At 32.7% G+C, this 23,002-nt stretch overlaps 1 protein-coding gene across 2 annotated transcripts in view; it reads left to right on the top strand.

The window, feature by feature from the left end:
* LOC126893171 (protein DENND6A) overlaps nt 1-23,002 on the top strand; it is a 115,477-nt gene that overhangs the window by 28,021 nt on the left and 64,454 nt on the right. Inside the window, exons 3-5 of one of the 2 annotated variants that reach the window (XM_050663122.1) lie at nt 9,734-9,919; nt 19,117-19,343; nt 20,160-20,344. In XM_050663122.1, the coding sequence (XP_050519079.1) occupies nt 9,734-9,919; nt 19,117-19,343; nt 20,160-20,344 (598 nt within the window). The remainder of the gene's footprint in view (nt 1-9,733; nt 9,920-19,116; nt 19,344-20,159; nt 20,345-23,002) is intronic. The other variant, XM_050663124.1, reaches the window with a different exon arrangement.

Genomic DNA, 23,002 nt, shown 5'->3' with positions numbered 1-23,002 from the left:
CACCTGCCCAATCGGCATCTACATAACAATCAATAATAGTTACATTTTCATTTTTCTTATAAGACAATTTTAAATCTTTAGTTAAATACAAATATTTCAAAATCCGCAAAGCATATTTAAAATGTCTTCCATTATAACAATTTTGGAATCTACTCAAATAATTAACAGAAAAACTTACATCAGACCTTGTTGCCGAACTTATATACAATAAAACACCAATCAAATTTCTATATTTAATATTTCTTTCACAAACATCAGATTTATCTACCTTTAAATTTACTTCCATAAGAGTATTATGCAATTTACTATTTTCCAAATCATACTTTTTGCTTAATGACTCAATATATTTAGTTTGGTTTAATTCCATTTCCTGACTGCAAGAGTTATAATTAACTGTGATACCCAAATACTCTTTAATATTTCCAAGATCTTTCATCTTAAATTTCTCTGACAATAAAATTTTAATCTTTTTAATTTCAGTTAAATTTTTACTACAAATTAATAAATCATCAACATATATCAATAAATAAACAATATCATTTACTTTTATTAACATATAAGCAAGGGTCAATCTCACTCCTTTTAAAACCCATTTCGATTAAAAATCTATCTAGGCATTAGTACCATGCCCTTGGACTTTCTTTTAAACCATACAAAGCTTTAACCAATTTACAAACTTTATTTGAACCATCTTCATACCCTTCAGGTTGTTTAATATAAACTTCAGAAATTACTTTACCATTTAAAAAAGCTGTTTCAACATCTATTTGTTCAATTACTAGGCCCATTTGACAACAATATGACAATAAAATTTTTAATGACTGCATCTTAGCAACAGGTGAATAAATATCATCAATTTCATTTGTTTGCTGAAAACCTCTTACAACCAATCTAGCTTTATAATTATCATCAGACTTTTTAGTATATACCCATTTAACATCCAAAACTTTTTATTTTCAACATTTTCAACCAATTTCCAAGTTTTATTTTTATTCAAACTATCAATCTCCTTATCCATAGCCTTTTCCCAATACTTACTTTCATCAGAATTCATCGCCTCCTCAAATGTATGTGGTATATCAGTTCTACACATATTTACAAAAGTACTACTATTATACACATAATAATCATCAAATTTCTTTGGAGGATTTTTGTCTCTTTGAGACTTACTTAACTCATGTTCATTTTCGGTATCATCCATACGTTCATTTAAATTTTCATTTCTATTTACAAAAGTTTCATCTATTGATTCATTTTCAGAATGTTCATCATTTTTATCATTATCTGATTCAACAAAATCCAAACCTATACATTTAACATTTTCTTCAACGATATACAGGGTGTAACAAAAATACAGGTCATAAATTAAATCACATATTCTGGGACCAAAAATAGTTCGAATGAACCTAACTTACCTTAGTACAAATATGCACATAAAAAAAGTTATAGCCCTTTTAAGTTAAAATCGATTTTTTCGAATATATCGAAAACTATTAGAGATTTTTTATTGAAAATGGATATGTGGCATTCTTATGGCAGGAGCATCTTAAAGAAAAATTATAGTGAAATTTGTGCTTTCCATAAAAAATTTATGGGGGTTTTGTTCCCTTAAACCCCCCCAAACTTTTCTGTACGTTCCAATTAAATTATTATTGTGGTACCATTAGTTAAATTCAATATTTTTAAAACTTTTTTGGCTCTTAATATTTTTTCGATAAGGCATTTTTTATCGAGTTGTGGCTTCTTTTTTAATATGTTTACATAAAAATTCTATGGGGGTTTTGTTCCTTTAAACCTCCCAAATGTTTGTGTACGCTTCAATTAAACTATGACTGCGATACCATTAGTTAAACAAAATGTTTTTAAAACTTTTTGCCTCTTTGTATTTTTTCGAGAAGGCAACTTTTATCGAGAAATGGCTTCTTTTTTAATACGGTTCAAAATATACCTAAAAATGTAAATCATACATAAATTTTCATACTATTACCAAGTCTCCATAATCGTACTTAACCGTATACAAATACAGGGTGTTTGGTAAATAATGGGCCATAGCTTAACCTCAGGTTCCTGAGGTTAGAATAGGCCGATTTAAGCTAACTTACCTTAGTACAAAGTTTATAATAACCGAGATACAGGGTGTCAAAGTCAAACTTTTTTTTATTTATTATTGAATATTTCCTGTTTTTTTGGGCCGAGAAAACTAAATTCCCTACCAAAAATTATGTATTGCCCAGAGGGAGCCACATATGCCTTTCAGTACTCATTTATTACGTTCAATTTTTTTTATCCCTCACTCTGTATAATTTTGCCATTAAAATTTTTATTCTCCTATTAGTTCTACTTAAAAAAGGTATACTTCCTTCACCTCCCTAAACTTAACAGTTTTCGAGAGTTTTCATTTTAAATCTGCGATACACCATCATTTTTAGTATAATATAATTGTAGTTACACCCGAAAAATAACTTACAACCATAATAATTGTGCCAGTTCTCAAATTTATATCATTGCATCGCAAATTCCATTTCAAGTTATTTGCGATACATTTTTGGATAATTTTATGGTTTTAAGTTATTTTTCGGGTGTAACTACATTGATATTTTATGCTAAAAATGATGGTGTATCGCAGATTTAAAATGCGTTTATCTCGAAAACTGTTGAGTTTAGGGAGATGAAAGAAGTATACCTTTTTTAAGTAGAACTAGTAGTAGAATAAAAATTTTAATCTCAAAATTATACAGAGTGAGGGATAAAAAAATTGAACGTAATAAATTAGTGCTGAAAGGCGTATGTGGCGCCCTCTGGGCAATACATAATTTTTGGTAGGGAATTTAGTTTTCTCGACCCAAAAAACCCCCACATACCGAATTTCATGTTGTTATCTCATACCTGTCAGGAAATATTCAATAATAAAGAAAAAAAAGATTTAACTTTGACACCCTGTATCTCGGTTATTATAAACTTTGTACTAAGGTAAGTTAGCTTAAATCGGCATATTTTAACCTCAGGAACCTAAGGTTAAGCTATGGCCCATTCTTTACCAAACACCCTGTATGTGGTGGATTTGACAAATATTCAAAATATCTCGATAAAATCTGAATTTTCGAAAAAGTACTAATAGCCAAAAAAGTTTTAAAAATTTTGTGTTTAAGTAATGGTACTACAATAATAATTTAATTGGAACGTACACAAAAGTTTGGGGGGGTTTAAAGGAACTAAACCCCCATAAAATTTTTATAGGGTGTCCAAATTTCACTATAATTTTTTGTTAAGATGCTACTGTCATAAGAATGCCATATTATGTTCATTTTCAATAAAAAATCTTTAATAGTTTTCGATATATTGGAAAAATCGATTTTCATTTTGTAACTTCAAAGGGTTGTAACTTTTTTTATATGCACATTTGTACTAAGGTAAGTTAGGTTCAATCAAACTATTTTTGGTCCCAGAATATGCGATTAAATTTATGCCCTGTATTTTCGTTACACCCTGGAGCATGCGCAGTATGAATTATGAATAACGGAAATGATTTTAACGTTAACGGGCTCCGTTACGGTAGGTCGGATAGCTAGCGGGTAACGTTAGCAGCGAATCGCACCAATTCGGCAAGACTCGGAGTGACTCGGACATGTAAGTTCTGGTGGTTCTAATATGTAATCTATTCTGTTATGAAATTTTATTTCTGTACGTTAACAGATGTTTTGTCTTTGTTTTCTTGGCTTGGTTTTGGTTGACCATCTGTTTGACATTTGGAGTTACTGGAAATTTGGTAGAAAACATTGTATTTTAAAAATTTTTATTTAATACATACAATATGAACACAGATTTATTAAAAATGGCGAAAAGGACGAGCTTTACAAGCCTGTTTTTCAAATCGAAAATACTGTTTGGCTTGTTCAGGTTCTAAGGTATCGAAATTGAAGACAGGATGTACATTTCGAACATTATCATCATTTAAAATGTGATTTAGTATCACGTATTCTATATCATCGTCATTAGCTTCAAGTAATATTGTGTGTTCTAAGATCTTTTCCATATTTCTTTAGAAAAATTTGAAATCCAAATTGTACAAAACAATGAAAAAACATCAAAATATATGTATCTTGGGTGAAAGAAAACAAAAATAGAAAAAAATTTAAACGAATTTAATTATTTTGCTGTCAAATACGATATTTGACTGACAGCTGCCAACTACTAACGTGAAGCAGGAATTCTACCACTTGATAACTCTAAAATCTAAAATACGTTAAAACTTATACCGTAAAAAAATAGCGGTTACGTGTCAAAATAACGGATGGATGGAATTTTACTTGATAATCTCTCTATTGTCTGATAAAGTACGGTTTTTCAAATACACCGCTGCGCATACTATTTCAGGCCAATATCTTTTGTGTATATTTGCTTCTGTCAATAAACAGCGCGATATATCCATTATCGTTCTGTAGTTCTGTTAAATCGCTCAGCTGTTCCATTTAGTTGATGTACATACGGAGGACACAGATCAATCTTAATCCCTTTTTCCTTTGCAAGTGCATAAATTCTACCATTTAAATATTCTTTACCATTGTCACATCGTAAAATCTTTATTTTCTTTCCAGTTAAATTTTCACATTCATTCGTATATTCAATAAAACAATCATATACTTTAGGGCCGTGCCATGCTATGATGCGGCGAGGCAGTTGCATCAGGCGGCGTCACAAGGGGGGCGGTATAATCAGTAAAATAAAAAAAATTGTCAGATTGTGTAAAAATGCTGTCATGAACTATAGAAAAAATGAAAAGTTACAGACAATATGGCTAATGACCAAATGAAAATTTAATGAAATTGCAGAAAATTTTTATATATGTTCCGAATTTCTAGCTGAAAATGAAATTCGAGCCAGAAGAAAAAAGCGTTTATTTGACTACGAAAAATCTGTGGACGAGCCCTTATCAGATGAAACTAAATTTAAAATAAATTTGTTAATCTATATTTTAGACACTGCCGTTAATTCTTTGATTGTTCGATTTTCGCTTCTAGAAACTCATAATAAAATTTTTTATATGGTTTTTTCAAATTGAGGGAAATAGATGATGAAACACTAGAAAACTATTGTATGAATCTTCGTTCAATACTTTCAATAGAAAAAGAAAAAAAATCTGATGATATAATGATATTCTAAAAGAATTGCGTGGTATATTTCAAATGATACAATACTCCATGAAACCTTTAGAGGTTTTGAACTATTTGTGCCAAAATGACCTTATTTCTTTATACCCAAATGTAGTTGTAAACTTACTGTACGGCTCCACGGGCGAGAAATTGACGCTAGCAGTAGCAGTAAAATGAACTTAAGGTTCCGCGGAACGGAATGGGAATAGGCGAACTGAACCGACTACGCACAAGTCCTGTAGTCGGTACAGTTCGGCTATTCCCATTCCGTTCCGCGGAACCTTAAGTTCATTTTACTGCTACTGCTAGCGTCAATTTCTCGCCCGTGGAGCCGTAGCCTAAGAATTTTATTAACACTCCCTGTCTCGGAAGCCAGGGCCGTGCCATGCTATGATGCGACGAGGCAGTCGCATCAGGCGGCGTCACAAGGGGGGCAGTATAATCAGTAAAATAAAAAAAATTGTCATATTGTGTAAAAATGCTGTCATGAACTATAGAAAAAATGAAAAGTTACAGACAATATGGCTAATGACCAAATGAAAATTTAATGAAATTGCAGAAAATTTTGATATATGTTCCGAATTTCTAGCTGAAAATGAAATTCGAGCCAGAAGAAAAAAGCGTTTATTTGACTACTAAAAATCTGTGGACGAGCCCTTATCAGATGAAACTAAATTTAAAATAAATTTGTTAATCTATATTTTAGACATTGCCGTTAATTATTTGATTGTTCGATTTTCGCTTCTAGAAACTCATAATAAAAATTTTTATATGGTTTTTTCAAATTGAGGGAAATAGATGATGAAACACTAGAAAACTATTGTATGAATCTTCGTTCAATACTTTCAATAGAAAAAGAAAAAAAATCTGATGATATAATGATATTCTAAAAGAATTGCGTGGTATATTTCAAATGATACAATACTCCATGAAACCTTTAGAGGTTTTGAACTATTTGTGCCAAAATGACCTAATTTCTTTATACCCAAATGTAGTTGTAAACTAAGAATTTTATTAACACTCCCTGTCTCGGAAGCTAGTGGGGAATAAAGTTTTTCATAATTAAAAATTGTTTACGAAGCTCCATAAGACAAACAAAACTAAAAAATTTAGCACTTATTTCAATAGAGTTCTCACTAACTGCTACACCTATCTATCTCCACTAGACTACACCAATCTGATTGACGAGTTTGCCAAAATTAAAGTCAGAAAGGTAAAATTATAATTTTTGTAAATGTTACTTAAGAGCATAGGCGCAAAATTTGCTTGCAACGCTTTTTAAATACATTCACTTTTTTTCAAAACCTGAAAAAACTAATAAATATTTTTGAAAAATTTAAACGCCGATTGAAAGATTACATTATTATTACCGAGGGCCGAAAGTCGCTTAGAATAAATAAAAGTTTTCTTTTGAATAAGATATTTGAAACTAAAAATTACAATCAATTTTCTCTTTTTTTTCACGCTGTCACCTATTCCAATAAACATTATAGAGACTTTCAGGGACTTTCAAAAATACTAATTAGGTTTCTCAGGATTCGAAAAAAAAGATTCGTTTAAAAATCATTGCAAGCAAAGGACATCGCACACATCTTATGGAAAATATAATGTCACTCAAATTCAATAAAATTTATACGAATAGATTCGTTTTAAATTAACGGTCAAATCTTATCATTGCGCCAACTCCATATTTTCAATAATAAGAGCAGAAATTGATATAAATAAATCTGAAATCAAATGAATACGTACATAAGTTAAAGAGAGAAAAACTATTTTATAATACCCAAATTGTCGGTACTCCATAAATCAGCGGATTAGTTTCACTAATCCGCTTAGGCCCAGCGGGGTTTAAGCTCTTTTGAATAGCACCCAGAGCAATAGTGATTGTAACTGACAGTTTTACTGACTCCAAAAATGTGATTTCGATAAACTTTAATTGCAATTTGCGCCGTAATTAATCATAATTAAGAGTTGGCGCAATGATAAGATTTGACCGTTAATTTAAAACGAATCTATTCGTATAAATTTTATTGAATTTGAGTGACATTATATTTTCCATAAGATGTGTGCGATGTCCTTTTACGCCTACCTACTTACTGTAGTGTTAATACATATTTCATTTAATTTAAAGTATGTTTTGTTTTTAAAGTAAAAGTTTTCGTTAAGTTTCAATATTATTTAAGGGGCAGCATTTCGAAGACTTGCATCATATTGAAAAGATGTACCGCACAGCTCTGATATACTTCTGCTTTTGATTTCATTACATATATTTTGGCAATTTTACTATAATCACAATAAAAGAAACAAAGTATCTTTCACCATTAAAACCCTCTGTCTGAAATGGACCGCAAAGGTCAGTATGAATAATTTTTAAAATATCTTTAGCCTTTTCTCTATTATTTTTAAAAGAAATATTGTGCATTTTATTTTCAATACAAGTTGCACACTTCATAAATTCAGATTCTACTTCATTTGGAATACCATCCAATAATTTATCTTTACACAAAGTATTCAAGTATTTAAAATTTACATGACCTAATAAACGATGCCATTCTTCCTTTTGACTCATATTATTCATATTTCTATTTGCCATATTTACACATAACTCAACTGATTTCAATTTACTCTTCATAAAATACAAACCATTACGTTTTAATGCTATTGCTGTCATATTATCAAACTGATCAAAAACTTTAGACATATTACCTTGGAAAATTTTTGGAGTATAAATTTTGATGCTATCAACTTCTTCTGGAACTCATTTGATAGGTATTTCTAAGTATTTTGACAAGTATTTAGTGTTATAAAATCCATCGCTTTCCCGTTATTTAAGCTTGGATCCTTAGATTTGAATACTCGCAGGAAAAAAATATACATACATTCAATTACCTATAACTATTATTCAATTACCTATAAATATTATTCCTAATATTGGCAAACTTCCTCCAGAATAACCAAAGTCATATAGATTTTTCAGTAGATTTACATAGTTTTTCAGTAGATCAGTAGATTGCAGTTAAAATCAGTAGATCTACTGAAAAACAATAAAACTGGTAACTAGTTTTGGGTTTAATATTCAGTACTCAACAGAATTCTCAATATTGAATATCTTCTTCTTCTTCTTCCTTCTTGTATGTAGGCTTTAAAGCCTGTTTCTTCTTCAATATTAGCCTCTTAAATTGTTTAAGTTATCGCACTGTCTTTTTCTTGGTCTGCCAATACTTCTTCGTCATTTGGTGACTTATCTCGTGCTATTCGTACTATCCTATCCTCTGCCATTCTACTAATGTGTTCGTTCCACTCCTGTTTCCTGTCAATATAGGTCTAATTGCCGCTTTATAGATTCTTGCTTTTGTGTCTTGTCTTAGGTGTTTGTTCTTCCAGATTGTGTCATTAAGAGATCCCGCCACTTTACTTGCTTTTAAGCTTTATTGTCGTACTTCCTCTTCAACATCTCCGTAACTAGTTATATCTATTCCCAGATATCTAAACCTTGCTTCGTGCTTTATTATTTTTCCATCAATTTCGATTTTACATCGTAGTGGGTTATTTAGATGTTGTCATACATTTGGTTTTTTCTGCTGATATTATCATATTGTATTTCTTGGCTGTTGTATTGAAGATGTGTGTTAATCTTTGGAGATCATCTTCTGTCTCGGCGATTACTGCGGCGTCGTCTGCATAACATAATATTTGGATTTCTTTGTTTCCCATTCTGTAACCATGACCTTTACGTGTTGCTTCTATTATTTCTTCCAATATTAGATATATTAAAGAGCAGTGGGCTTAACGAGTCACCTTGTCTGACTCCGCTTTGTACTGGTATAAACTGCGTTAGTTTTCCATTTATCTTTACCTGTATTCTTATGAAAGTAGATGTTTTCGATGGTTTGTATAATATTGATTGGTATGTTTCTTCTATACAGTAAATGTAAGACGTCTTCGACTTAGATGCGATCGAAAGCCTTTGTCAGGTCTATAAAACATAGATATGCTGGGTTATTATACTCAATGGCCTTTTCTGTGATTTGTCTCAGTACAAATACGGCGTCTAAGCAGGATCTTCCGGATCTGAATCCTTGTTCATCTGATAAAGTTGTTAGTTTATTGATTTTGTTGGTTAGGACTTTTGTGGTTAGCTTAAGTGTGGTGTTCAGCAGATTTATACCTCTATAATAATTGTTGTGGTCTTCTTTATCTCCTTTCTTGAACATTGGTATCATTATGCTGTTTCTCCATGCGTCTGGTATCTTGCAATGCAATATTAGAATATGCATTTATAAAAATGTTAGTGGTTGAATGTTTTGGGAACATAGAGACTGAGTCCTGGCAAGATGGCAGATACGTGATACGTGTCAGATGAATTGTGAGCAGCGTGTTGACATGTCTGGCGAGATGAAAATCCTCAGTATATTCTTGCGCTTAGTGTACTTATAGAGGATTATCTCTGTTAACTGCTGTGAAATACTAAAGGAAGATTTATTTATGATAATTCACAGAATGGCAATCCCGCTTGCAATATACAACCATAATGATTCTAATGTTTGAAACGGAGAATAGTAAACTAAATTGTTTATTTTTAGAGTGTTGTTATACTTTCTTTCCTTCCATTCAACAATCTATTCAGCAAATTATGCGGTTTCATAGCTCCTGAATACTTTGACAATGGTGATGTCACTCTGGAAGCAGTTTGTTACAATATTGAGAGGTGGCCACCACCAAGACCTGGATCTACATTAAACCTGCCATTATTAGGATCTGTGTTTCAGGTAATATTAATTTAGAAGAAGAGAAATGCGTTTTTGTTCTTTTACATGTCAGTATGATGACATGTATGAGTAGATGTAACTTTTCGTTACTTTTGAATATTTGTAACGATTCGTTACTTTAACTATCAATACCCGGTACTTTATACTCGTTACTTTTAGTTTTCAGTTAGAGTACAATATTTGTGGATTTAGTGATCGGTATTTAAAAGGTAATGGTAATAGTTTTCGGTACATTAATAAAAATAGTCCAAACTTGGTTACTTGGGATTTTATTAAACATAATAAAATCTTCTGTATTTTCACAAAACAAAAGAACAATACAAAATAAAATATAATCGACCAATCGAAACAATAAAAATGGTTTATTTTATAAATCATTATTACAATTTAAAAATACTAGATTTTCTTCATTTTTTTTTATTTTAATCTGTTTCTGCTTTCGGTTACTATTTGATTGGCTTTAGAAAATATGCGCCTGCGTTGAACAGAAGTGGCATATACGCATAAATACTTTTTGGATAATTTAGTTAACCAGGAATACACTCTTTGCCTCTCGCAGTGGCGGCTCCTTTTTGAGGCCGCATGGCCGCGCGCCCTCCCAGATATAATGTTGGTTAAAAAATTCTGATACAACCAACTTCAACATTTTCTATTCTAATTTTAATTTGTTGAAATTCACATAAAAACACTGTCTGATATTTTTCCGACGCTCAACCAGCTTGTCATAGCTTTATAGGACGTAGGCGATGGTTGAGACCACGTTGAGAGGGCACGCACGATATTTGGGCGCAAGAGAAGTGCGGCCACGTAACCATAGCAATCGAGGACGGTCGACCAACACTCCCACTCATCTTCAGACGTTGCGTGATGTTGCATTTTGGCCGCACTTCTTTAGCGGCCTCAGTGAGCAAGAAAGCACGCGGCAAGAAGCTTTGCAAGCAGTTATCTCTGACAACAATAAAGCGAAAGCAGTGGAAAAGTTTGCAGTAGTAGTGTTTAAAGTTTCACTTATTCTTATTACGTAAGTACACATATTTTTCATATTATAACACATGGGCTAATTAGAACGAATTTATTTTAGCATCATGAATACTGCTCATAATATATTAAATACGAACTTTTCCAATCTGCCACTTGAAGATAAGTTAAAAATTAAAGAATTGGGCAGGCCGTTGCCAAATTTGAAGTTAATGCAAATTAGTGAACGCAAAGCAGAAAACAGAAGTTTCACCCGCCATTTTTCAAGAGACATTTATACAAGAAATAATTGGATTTGTGGTTGTGACGTTTCGAATTTATTGTACTGTTTCCCGTGTTTATTACTTTACAATGCCGGATCAGGGATGGACCGAAATTGGGCAAGAACAGGGATAAAAGATCTTCACCACCTTCCTGCAAAAATAAAAAAACATGAATCGTCTCGTGGTCATATTAATTCATGCACAGGGTTCGCATTGCTTGGCAAAGTCAATATTTTAACACAATTGAGTTCTGCATACAGGGAGTCTTTAGTACTACACAATAATAAAGTCAGAAAAAACCGACACATTTTGAAAAGAATTATTAGCTGTGTAAAATTTTGCGGTTCTTTTGAACTAGCACTTAGAGGTCATGACGAAAGCGAGGGATCTGAAAATCGAGGAATATTTAGAGAGTTGATAGATTTTACTGCAGAGTTGGATGCTACACTTAAAGAACATTTACAGAAAGCAACTGTGTTTAAAGGAACCTCCAAGACCATACAAAATGATATTTTGGACTGTATGCTACTAGTTTGTCGGGAAGAAATTTCCCATCAAATTGAAAAGGCCGACTTTTTATCTATCCAATGCGATGAAACCACCGATGTCTCAAATAATTGTCAAATGGTATTGATATTACGGTATTTCTACGAAGATTCCATTTATGAAAATTTTTGGGGCTTTTTAAGGGTTATGGATAAAACAGCAGCTGGGTTAAAAACCTGCATTGAAAACGAAATAGATCCGTTAATTTTAAAAACTCCTCAAAAACTAATAGCGCAAACTTATGATGGTGCAAATGTTATGAGCGGTTCTACCAGCGGTGTTCAAATCCAAATTAAACAGAAATATCCCAGTGCACATTTTATACATTGCTATGCCCATCAATTAAACCTAATTATGCAGAAAGCCGCATCGCAAAACCCTAAAGTGCGAGTGTTTTTTAATAATCTATCAGCTATCCCAGCGTTTTTTTCAAATTCTTCCCATCGATGCGATATTTTAGAAGAAATAGTAAATAAAAGATTACCGAGAGTGGCCGTCACTAGATGGAACTATAATATTCGTACGGTTAATTCGGTATATGAAAATCGTGAGAAACTTATAGAAGTTTTTGAAGAGGTCGAAGACAGATGTGAAAAGAGTGTTACTTCCAATGAGGCTTCTGGCTTGAGGCGAGCGTTAGAAGATCCAGAATTTATGTTTTGGTTAACGATTTTCCATAAAGTCTTGCCGCAAGTCGATATACTTTATAATCAACTCCAATCAAGAAATAAGGACAGTGTTGAATTGAAGAAGGACTTAGAAATTTTTGAGCAAAGTATTACCAACATTCGAAATGATACTGATGAAATTAAAGAAAGTGTTGAATCAAATTTTGAAAGTGCTAAAAGAAGAAGAACTGATGATAATATGCGAAGTGTTATTGCCAAGGAGGTGTGTGATGTAATAACAACACAAATGAAGGAAAGGTTCTCTTATCGGGGCCATTTGCAAGCGGCTGAACTATTCAACAAAGATATGTACTCAAAATATTGGAAAACTTTTCCAGTTAATATTCTAGATGCTGTAATTACTTGTTATCCCGTGTTATGCAAGACCAGATTAAAGACTGAATTAGAAGTAATATATTCGAGGCCAGACTTAAAAGAAATTGTTGGAGCTATGAACATTCTCACGTTTATGTTAGAGAATAATCTTGCCGAAACCTTTGCAGAAACAATAATGGTGTTAAAAATTATTGTGACAACTCCAATGACAACTGCAGAATCGGAACGTTGTTTTTCAACCCTTAAGCGCATAAAAACATTTTTGCGAAACACAATGCTTAATGATCGACTAAATGCCCTAGCTATGATGTCCATAAACCGAAATTTACTTCATGATGGGATCAATGATTTCGAGGAAAAAGTTATGGAAAAATTTATTGCTATGAAAGACCGTAGAGCCGATTTTAATTTTAAAAAGTAATTGTAATGTATTAATTATTATGAACGCAATGTCGTAGTGTATTTCTTGAATAGAACTATTAAACTATTATAAATCAAATTTGTTTGTATTTGAAAATTTAAATATGTAGTAGGTACCTAGTTCCTGTAAGTTGTACCTAACTATTTTATTTTGACCAGAGCCGAAAGTCGGTAAGGTTGGTTTTTCCCATAATTTGAGAAATTTGCCGACCAGCCCGTCGTAAAAATTATTGCCCCTATTTGAGTATTGCCCTTCATTGCGTTTACCTGCGTAACGCCAATTTAATGTTTTCTACGAACTTGAAACCGTTTGCCGCGTCAAAAGCTTTGCCGTCATATTTGCCCATCTGCGTATATAAACCTACAATAGTTCTCAGCAAACATTCTAGGGAAACAATTGCAAAGACACCGTTCAAATAGTAAATGGAAATCCACTTTGCACCCGATAGAAAAATGAAAACCCGCTGCCCCTGATCAAATTCCTACTAAATCCCTGAGGGCAAATTTTTGTGTGCAATTGTTATTATCTGCGCCCTCCCTGCTCAAATTCCACGAGCCGCCACTGGCCTCTCGCCTCACCAAACGAGAGGATCCTTTTTTCTTTCAAGGTTTGTCTCTTCGGAAAACATTTGATTTCGGCTATGGCGACTGCTGTTGGACTTGTCACATGCACAGAATTTTTTACACATACACATATTGGAATGCTACTCACAATATTATGTTCAGTCTACTGAAACAGCTATATCTTCTAATATCAAGAAATTCTGGTCTTTTGTTAATAACAAAAGAAAAAATAGTGCTTTTCCTAATGGACTTAAATATCTCGACAAATATTGTACCTCAGGCAAAGATATTGCAAATTTGTTTGCTGATTATTTTTCCACAGTTTATTCTCAGAGTAATCTCAATATGCCCAATCATGAACTATCTTCATCCAATACTCATATCACTAATCATAACATTTTAATATCAAAAATATACACCAAACTCTCTTCTCTTGATATCAATAAGGGCCCAGGCACTGACGGTATACCTCCTTTGTTCTTAAAGGAATGCAGTTAACCCCTTTCCAGGCCATTGTATTACATATTTAATTGTTCCCTTCAAACTGGTGTTTTTCCAGATTACTGGAAAGAAAGTTTTCTTAAGCCTAGATTTAAAGACGGGTATAAATCTCTTGTCAATAATTATCATCCTATTAGCGTCCTTGGTGTGATACCCAAAGTGTTTGAGAGTCTGGTTTGTGACTTTTTAACTCCTTTACTTGAGCCTAAACTTATCGATCAACAATTTGGGTTTAGTCCCATAGATCTACTGAGCTTAACCTATTAACTTATGTAGATTTTTTGTTTGACTCCCTTGAGAGGGGGTATCAAGTGGATACAATTTACACTGATTTCTCCAAGGCGTTCGACAGGGTATCTCATGGTATGTTGGTCCATAAGCTCAGAATGATTGGTGTTGATGAACCATTGATTTCTTGGTTTGGCAGCTATTTGTCTAATCATAGACAGATAGTAAAAATTGGTAATTTTTGTTCCAAATCAATTCTTGTTCCTTCAGGGGTTCCTCAAGGATCACATCTTGGGCCTCTTATGTTTAACATTGTTATAAACGATATTCACGAATGTTTTTCTTCTTCCCTTTTTTTGCTGTTTGCCGATGACTTAAAATTGAGCTGTCTGATTAAATCTCCCAATGACTGTGATAAACTTCAATATGAGTTAATCATTTTGTTGGACTGGTGTACAAGAAATGGGATGAGTCTGAATCCATCTAAATGCAAAGCCATTACGTTTTCTCGATCTAGATCCCCAATCCATTTTGAATACAAGATTGGACAGCATTGCCTAGATACTGTACCTTTCATCAAGGACCTTGGTGTTACTTTGGATGCTACTCTACAACTTTCTGATCACTTAAATAATGTAGTCAACAAGGCATTTCAGATGCTTGGCTTTATCAGAAGAAGCACACAGGATTTTACTGGGATTACTGCCTTAAAAACGCTTTATTGCTCTCTTGTCCGTCCCCATCTTGAGTATGTGTCCTGTGTATGGTCACCTTTTTATGGTGTGCACATTGAGACCTTGTGTCGTGTTGAGCATAAATTCCTTAAACAGATTGCTTTCAAATTAAACATCTTGGACAACTACAATGATGCAGATTTACTTGCTACATTAACAGCCGGTTTCCGAAACGTTATTCAAATCTCCGATCATCTAATCGGCTGTCAGATTTGATCAACTGTTAACCTGTGATGGGTTTCTCAAACGCCAATTATTGTAAAATTGCATGATCATAGATCATGTAATCGATGATCTGACATACAATTTGGTAGCGATACTGTCACAATTGGCTGTTATCCTTCAAAATTTCAATTATATTAACCTCTAAATCCAAACTTGTATCTTTAGATTCTAAAGGTACATTCTCTCTTACGTACTGTCACTTTTATTTGGAGCAAGAATTGAACGAGAGCATTTTAAAAATGAGGCTAGGTAATGTGACGAGAGTTGGAGATATAAAACAGTTTATTTATGACCTATAATATTTTATAATCGTATTTTTATTTTTGGTCTATATATTTACTTTTTATATTTATTTTTAAATTATTTACCGGCTGTTTTATTGTCTTCAAAGTTAGCTGCTATAATTTCTCACACGTTTTCCCTCTTATTTACATCGCTATAATCATTATGTTCTGCTTTTTAGAGCTCTGGCTCTCAAAAAATAGCTCTATGAGTCTAGCATCCTTGTTATCTCACATTTTTAAAAGAAAAAAAATATAAATTATATAATCAAATATAAAAAATGTCCGAGATATCTATGTTCTGCAAGATAAATAAATATTTTAAATTATTTCTTCCATAAAAAAATCTTATTGTTATTGAATAATATGATTTATATCATTTATATATGTGTTATTTGACAATTTTTTCCCGGTATTTGTTAATTACAGTAATTCAAAAACTAAAAAAACTCTTAACAGCCCGTTAATCGACGGATAGTCGCAGATTAGGTAACAGTCCATTTTTACCGCCGTTTGACAAGCGAAACTGGTTAATCGACCTTTCGGAGACTCAAAACACTCATGATCGGTTGTTAACTAACGATTAATCTTTTGTCAGGTGATCGACTGTTGTTAAAACTAGTTTGTTTGACGTTTCTGACGCATTTAATCTATTGTTAATCGTCGATTACATAATTTTTGAGATGATCATCCTTTCGGAAACCGGGCGTAAATATGCCACCCATCTCTATGCGTCATAAGAAGAGAGATCTTATTAATTTTTACAATATCCTGCATGGTAGAGCTGCTGCTTCTTCTTTGCTCAATAAAATTAATATACATGTTCCATCTAGACCTACCAGATCTCTAGCTAGTTTCCATTACCCTATACATCGCACTAACTATGGATTTAACAACTTCATTTCAAGAACTGCCAGACTAGCCAATCAATATGATAACATAGATTTCTTTGCAACCTTTGGCTCATTCTTGCGTCAGGTTTTGTGTACTCTTTACTTGAGTAATGGATATAGATAACTTTTTGTATAGATAACTTTTTGTATTGCATTTGTTGATATAGATAACTTTTCGTATTGCTTTGTATAATAATACAGATTCACTTTTTGTATTGTAACCGTAGATATAGTCAGTGTTATGAATTCTAGAGTGCTATGTATTAAGAGTATAAGTCAAAAATGAAAATTTTTTATTAGGACTTTTCAAAGTCTTATTTACCACTGATGAAATAACTATTACAACTAAATATCAAAATGGTGACGAAATATGATTAATAAATTAGTAATTAACTATTTTACTTTCTACTTTGGTAATACTTTATTAATTATATAATTCAAAATATAGAAGAATCCCGAAAAATCTATTTTATGACTTCTCTTAGTACATAGCACGTTAGAATTTATAGTTTGACATTATTGTAATTGGGCTTGCCCGTTGATAAATAAAATAAAATATTCAAAATCCTACCAAATTATATCGTCCATATGCCCAATTTCCGTCCTTACTCGTCGTGTGTCATTCATGTCTATAGTGGGGTGTTTATTTTTCGCATGTTTTCATAAATTTGTAACACTTCAATTTTTGTAAGAATGTTTTGACAAAAATATTACCCTTAGCTTTTTCATTGGAAATTGTATCGAAACGTAACCAAACAGCACTTCTTTTTAAAAATCCATTTTGATACTCGATGATTTTAAAAAATTTGTTGAAAAAAATTATATAAGACCAATAATTAAATGCGAAACAAAGCCTCTCAGTTCTAGTTCTCAGCTCCCATCCACTCAAAGCAAACAAATATTTCAAACTAACACAAAGTGAAATAATAGAATATTTTTCTGGACCATCGTTCCGCCTATGTCTTTACATGATATGTACAATTAAAAAGCAATAGGATTCTTTTTATTACAGTTGTATACTTCGTTTCACGTTAAGAATGGAACATTGCGCTTATGGAGGTCAGTGTTGCCAAACCTCTCGGGCACGGGTGGCTACTCGACTGCCGATATACGATTCATTCTAAATCAGTACGGTGGGGCATCGACGCGCTTCTATCGTCCATAAGAAATACATTGGCCTATCTAAGCAACGCTCCAACGCTAACGTGAAACTCTGTATAGTAAATATGTAAAAGTAATAAATAGTGTAATTATTAATTATCAAAGAAACCGATACTCATTTCGGCAGGCGTTTTAGTGTTTACATTACACCCCGTCGCGGGTATTTCGCTACGGGTACCGACATCCGGGTATTTCGCTTAGTTTACTTGTTTGGTTTAGTTTTATCAAATACTATAATACATACTAGACATATATAATACATAATATAATACATACAGACTAGACTATAATACATCCAACTCCCACAGAAAACTGGCAGCACATTGCCACTAGCGCCTCTGTCGGCTCGAGTTGATAACTACCTTTTCTCAACGTAAACATCGTAATCTTGGTAAATTGTGTTTGTATTTTTACACAAAATGTCTTAAAAGATAGGTTCGGTAAAATGGATTCTCAGCCAATACCTAGGATGGCAACAAAATTAACTAAAAAGTGTATTGCTTTGCCCCCATTCACCCCGATGAGAGGATGTTTAGCTGCAATTTGTTTTTACAAGAAGGCTAAGCCAAGACTGTATAAAAAATTTATTTTCTATTATTAGGGCTAAGGATTTTAATAATAATACACCCACGGGCGCATTAAAATTTTTAGGGGGGGGGGCAAACGTGAAGATTTTGCACATTACAATTTGTATACTTTGGATGACAATATATAGTTTAGAGCACCCGAAAAGCTAGGGGGGGGGCACGACCCATTGGTATGGGCGCCTATGAATACACCTGATAGTGTGAAATTTAGGTGTAACTTACAAAGGGAGCATCAGATAAAATTAATGATATATTCAAAAGGTATTTTCAAAATTATATACAAGAGAGTGTTGAAAATGTTAAATATAAATTAAAATTAAAATGTTACTTACAAGAAACTCTCCAAAATGTATGTACAAATTGTCATAAAACTTCTATAGATAAATATTTTAATCTTTTAATAAAAGCGTATGTAAATAAAATTAACGATAGTAAAAAGGAAAAATTATGTAAATTACAAAGTAACAATATAAAATTAAAGAAAATAGCTACGAACTAAATTTGTATTTTGATTTAATCGTATAAAAATACCTTTCTTTTAAATACATAGTTTGTGGTTATCAAATCATACCACTAGATAGCGCTATTTTGTTTGCTGCCACAAAATTAATGGGAAATGTCAAGAGTTGTACGTATTATAGTCTATAGTATTTGGTTTTATTCTGTTCCAAAAGTAACGAGTATTTCTAACAACAAGGAATCGGTACTTTGGGTATTCGACAAATACCCGTTACTTTGTAACGGGTATACCTATACTTTTTTACATCACTGATACAAGTTTCCTTAGGCACTGCTCTTTCTTTCCTTTTCAGACATATATTCCATTATCTACTTCAGCTAATTCAACGTTGGCCTTACTTAGTGAACCTGGAGATAACCAAATTCAGACTAATGTTGAAGATATAAATCTGTTTGAAATACTCCAGCCCGTTTTGTCTTATATACACTTACTATGGGAACTGGTGATAGTTTCCGAACCTATAGTTGTAATGGCCTCGTCACCAACACATTGCTCGTCAATGGTATTAGCATTAACAAGGTAAACTATAACAATTGAGTCATTGTTGTGTATATTTTATGTTTATTTCATGTTGTAATATACAGAGTGAATTTGATGTATGGAAACCCTCAATTGTCTCGGAAATGGCTTGCACGATTTTTATAGATTTTGGTGGGTAGGGGTTTTCTAATGCGGCCGATTTTATAGTGGTAATTACATTGTTATCAGATCTTCCGTTTTTCTGTAAATCTAATGAACTTTCTTATTTCAATAGGAACACCCTGTATATTTTTTACGTTTTGAAGTCCTTAAGAAATACTGATTATTTTTCATGTTATATTCCCTATACCTAAATGCCATAATTTGGGAGTTATTGCTACATTTATTAAAAAAAAATTAAACAAATTATAAAAATCAATTATTTTGGCCCGGGCAGACATGGTTTAAAATTCTTTGGATCATTGGGAACAAAAAGGTCTTTTTTGTTACCAAAGAATCTTAAATAATATCTACTCGGGCCGAAAAAATTGATTTTTATAATTTGTTTAAAATAAATGTAGCAATAACTCAGAAATTATGGCATTTAGGTATAGGGAATATAACATAAAAATTAGTATTTCTTAAGGACTTCAGAACGCAAAAAATATACAGGGTGTTCCATTTGAAATAAGAAAGTTCTTTAGATTTCCAGAAAAACAGAAGATCTGACAACAATGTAATTACTACTACCACTATATAATTGGTCGCATTAGAAGACTATTACCTACCAAAATCTATAAACATCGCGCAAGCCGTTTCCGAGATAATTGACGGTTTTCATACGTAAAACTCACTCTGTATTTTGTATTTTACCAGACTGATATGTCCTCTACAATACTGTGGTGATTATCGCCCATATTTTACAATACATGACAGTGAATTCAAACAATTTACCAGTAAAAGTCAAGGACCACCTCCTGTCATCCTAGGAGTGACAAATCCATTTTTTGGAAAAACCTTACACCATTGGCCACATACCATACATTTAAGTGATGATATTGGTAAGTAATATTTTAATTTATTCATATTCAAACATATTCAATTATAAGTATTGGTCCACTATCTGATGACAATTAATTTGACACACAGTTAATACTATTACATATCATAAATGTTATGAAAACCCCCTGGGTTTTCAGGAAGCTGCCCCTGTATTCATTTCTCCAAGAAATTCACGCACCACCTTAAAAATGGGTCATTTTTGATGTCTCGAATTTTCTAAACCTGTTGTCCGATTTAAGTGATTTTTTAATATCTTCTTCTTTAGGTACCGTCTCCTCTAAGGAGGTTGGTAATCATCACGGCTATACATACAGTGGAACCCCGATAAGTCGGCCCCCGATAACCCGGAAGTCCAGTTAACCCGGACCGATTTTTATCAGACAAACATTTCAACAATAAAAATGTATGTAATATAATATTTGAGAGATAATGGGTATTTGTGTAATTTGAACTAAACGATAGTAAAAATGACTCATGGCACAGGGCGGCAGAGCCGATTATCGTAAACAACAGACACCTGTTATTCCTTTTTTGTACACCTATTTATTTCAAACTGTATTAGCATTGTTTAAAAAATACTAAAAGACTACATATTTCAAAAAAAAATTTAAACAAAGGTCTTAGTCTGTTCTTAAATAACACGCGATTGTGACCACATTGTGTGTAGTACACAGTTGTATTCTTCGCTTCCGTTATATAATCGTGCTTCAGATAAGTTTGTGATTGCGTGTCTTTTGTCTACGTAATGGCAACAAAACGTAAAAATGTTGTAGTGACAATGGAAAAGAAACTAGAAGCATTAGGTAGGATTGATAAAGGCGAATCTTTAAAAACAATTGCAGCATCATATGGTGTCGGTATATCTACAGTATCGGATTGGAAGAAAAATAGAACTAAAATCGAAGAATTTTGTTTCAAAATGATAACAAAAGACAGTTTGGACAGTCGGTGCCGGTGCAAAGCTAATAAAGCTAAAAATGAGACTCTCGACGACGCTTTGTATGTGTGGTTCTGTGCGGAACGCGAACGTGGTTTACCAGTGAAGAAATGAACAATACTCTATAACTCTATACAACTATACGTAATTTAGATGTGTACTGTGCATATATATTTCATGTTATTTCAATTATAACGGAGTTTATCTGCAAGTATACCGTATTTTATTAATTTTTACCATATTCTCCGGCTAACCCGGATTTTCGATAACCCGGATCGGCCGCGGTCCCGATTGAGTTATCGAGGTTCCACTGTATTCACTTTTGAGATTGCAGCTCTGAATAAGTCGATGGAACTGCAGTTATACCATTTTCTCAAATTGTTGAGCCAGGATATGCGTCTTCTTCCAATACTTCGTTTTCCCTGTATTTTTCCCTGCATTATGGTTTGTAGCAACACATATTTATCCCCTCTCATAACTTGACCGAGATATTGTAACTTTCTTATCTTAATCGTATTCATGATTTCCTTTTCCTTTTTCATCTTTCTGCGGACCTCAACATTTGTTATTCTGTCTACCCAACTTATTTTTAATACTCTTCGGTAGGTCCACATCTCGAATGCTTCAAGTCGATCGCTTATTTCTTTCTTTAAGGTCCAGGCCTGTACCCCATACAGCAGCATCGAACGAAAACATATATGAACGTAATATTCTTATTTTGAGTTGCAAACTAAGGTCTCTACTGCATAATACTTTTCTCATCTTGTTAAATATTACTCTAGCTTGTCCAATTCTTATTTTTATTTCTTCTGTACACTCGTTATTCTAGAAAACACATATGAACGTAATATTCTTATTTTGAGTTGCAAACTAAGGTCTCTACTGCATAATACTTTTCTCATCTTGTTAACACATTCGCGGTCATGACTGCATATGAAGTCATTTACTCTATAAGAATACGTGTATAAAATGACAGCGTGTCCGCGAATGTGTTAAATGTACTCTAGCTCGTCAAATTTTCATTAATAATTGTAGCAATATATGTATAACTTTTTCTATTGGCACCCCTCTTATGTTTAAAATGTCTTGGTGTTTTGTTTTGGAAAGTGTCATAAATTTTGTTTTATTAGCGCTAAGCGTTAGTCCGCTTTCCTCACTAGTATTTACTACATTATCTAATAGTGCCTGTAGGTCTTGTATATTTTCTGCCATTAGTATAGTATCATCGGCATATCTTGACTTTTATTCCAATTGTTACATCTTAGAGTGATTTTTTAATTATTTCTTCCGAATATACATTGAACAATAAGGAGGATGGGAACAATAATTTTTTAATATGTTATAGCGTTATTCTTTAACAATATCGCTGTAATAATATTGTTGCTAGACAGGCAAATTGTCATTGTTTACCGGGAGTACCTACCAATCAAACTGTGATTTTTCTCAAAGTTTGCGTGACCCTGTGGGATATTCTAGCATTTATAAAATACTGAAATTAAAACCCTAGCCTCATATTTTCTTAACATTCTCTTTTTTTATTCATTCCTTTATGTTGGATAATAAAAAAGTTAGGTACTTTAACAACTAGTCTTGTTTTTCGTCAATACAGGGTGATTTTAAATAAATATGGCAAACTTTAAGGGGTATGTTACGTTGGGATGTCCACGAGTTACTTTACGCAAAGATCCCTAGGTTCGAAATTAAATTATAGAAAATAACT

The sequence above is a fragment of the Diabrotica virgifera genome, chromosome 10, assembly GCF_917563875.1.
Source record: "Diabrotica virgifera virgifera chromosome 10, PGI_DIABVI_V3a".
Lineage (NCBI taxonomy): Eukaryota > Metazoa > Arthropoda > Insecta > Coleoptera > Chrysomelidae > Diabrotica > Diabrotica virgifera.
This window is presented reverse-complemented; position numbering and strand designations above follow the sequence as displayed.